The sequence below is a fragment of the Microtus oregoni genome, unplaced genomic scaffold (genome assembly GCF_018167655.1).
Source record: "Microtus oregoni isolate MIOR12 unplaced genomic scaffold, Mior012 000037F_ref0000500, whole genome shotgun sequence".
Lineage (NCBI taxonomy): Eukaryota > Metazoa > Chordata > Mammalia > Rodentia > Cricetidae > Microtus > Microtus oregoni.
Window position 1 is genome coordinate 62,691 of NW_024543096.1, and position 1,836 is coordinate 64,526.

The window sequence follows — 1,836 nt, forward strand, 5'->3', positions numbered from 1 at the left end:
AGTTTAGCAGGAGGGGTTTTCTTTTTTTTCCCCTTTTTAATAATTTTATTGGGGAGGGGGGTCAGAGATTACAATTTGATTTCTGCTTATCCTTTACTTAAGATCTACAAATTCTGCTTGTGCAGAAGTCCAACACCTATCTCCTCCCACCAAAAGGGAACAGTCTTCTTCAAAGAGGGAGGGCAGGGCATGGGCAGTTTCCATAGAAGGCAAGAGTAGGTAACTTCCACCAGACAGAGGCAGAGGGCATAAGGACTACCGATGGTCCTGCTTATTCAAAAATGAAAACCCAAATAATGGCAAACGCTGAAAGCTGGGGAGTTTCCTGAGTTATCACCACTTCCTGTTTGGCATTCTAGGCAAAACCCTACAGCATACACACAATCAGTACAGGACAACTGCAGACCGAATACAGCAGCCGGCAGCATGGGAGAAGCCAAGGATGGTGCTGCCATGGCAGTCCTCAAAGTTCCTTGGCTCCTGCACAGCAGCTTCTGTGTCCTGGAATGCCTTCATGTTTAGGCTATGTGGAAGGCTGCTGCTAAGTGCTGACAATGAGAAGCCATTTGGGTCACTGTGGGTGACTCCAGAGTAGATACTGCAGAGTGGAGCCAGGGTTCCCAAGAAAACTGTGGCTAAAATGCAAGAACCTACGATGCTTGAGCGGGCTCTAGGAGGTGGAATCCAAGTCTTGCAAGCTGTCTTGAACATCAGCGCTGTCTTTGCTGTCACTGCCACTGTCATCTCCAGCCAGGTTCTGCCGACAGGCCTCTTCAGAACCAGGAAGTGTGCTGCCCTGATTCTCCTTGGAACCCAGAACCACGTATCTGCCCTTCTTCAGCACCAGCTGCCGTCTCAGCTCCTCCGCCATCTGGGAGAGGTCTCGTTTCATGGCGTACGCATCTTCTCCATCTGCATAGTACTTAGGTTCCACCTCACTAACCTGGAAGTTCAGGGTGTTGGAATAAAGGTGCAGGTCCGCCCTGTTGCTCTTCCTCACATGCAGGGATACATACTTGGCGCTGAAGTTCTCGATCATGGCCCGTGAGGCCTGGTCCATCAGCTTCTGGGCCAGGCCGAGGCGCCGGTGGGAACGTTTCACAGCCAGTGAGGTGATGTGTCCATGAGGGACATCATCGGGGTCCTCCTCCATCTTGGCCAGGACATAGCCCACGATCTTGCCATCCTCATCCTCAGCAATGTAGGAGAGCTGGGGCCAAGAGAGGCCGTGGTAGAAGTAGTACTTCATCTGGTAGTTCTCGGGCAGGCACAGCAGGTTGCAGTGCTGCATGTTCATCAGATCATCGGGCCGAGCACGGCGGATGTTCATATTGGCAGCAGATAGGCCTGTCAGGCTGGAGAACCAGAGGATGCCAGGAGCACAAGCGACACCAACACCGTTTGCCTTTTCGGCAAAGCTGTACAGAACCTCGTCCATCTTCATGCAAGTGGGTCCCAGTCGTGTCCGAAACAAATGACGACCACGCGGTCCTCCTCCAACAGGATGGCCTGGTCTACCTGCCAGCCATTGTGCAGATGCGGGAGCATGCATGACATCTTGAGCAGGCCTGCGCGGCCGGAAGCCGCGAGCTGCCTTGTGAGAGCCCACGCGGCCCGACCGCTGGCGACTCCTCGCAGCACCAGCGCCCTCCCACGCCCAGGACAGGAGGGGTTTTCTTTAGTAGTAAAATTTGTAACTTTAAAATCAAAAACGTTGAAAAAAACTGTTTGGATTAAACAAAACGACTAAGTGTATGTTTGGAAATAATTAGCAACTTTTATGAACTCATTCTGAAACAGGCTAGTTTGTGGAAAGAAAGTCTAAAATCACTGGAG

General features: G+C 51.6%; 1 protein-coding gene across 1 annotated transcript; it reads right to left on the reverse strand.

Moving 5' to 3' along the window:
* Window positions 1–670: 670 nt before the first annotated feature.
* On the reverse strand, window positions 671–1,350 carry LOC121433278 (N-alpha-acetyltransferase 11-like). Its single transcript, XM_041631645.1, has one exon. The coding sequence runs from the start codon at window positions 1,328–1,330 to the stop codon at window positions 671–673; it is 660 nt and encodes a 219-aa protein (XP_041487579.1). The 5' UTR covers window positions 1,331–1,350.
* Between the last annotated feature and the right edge of the window lie 486 nt (window positions 1,351–1,836).

Excerpts from the sequence above, each read along its gene's own strand:
- LOC121433278 (XM_041631645.1), bottom strand. The coding sequence starts at position 1,330 with ATGAACATCCGCCGTGCTCGGCCCGATGATCTGATGAACATGCAGCAC.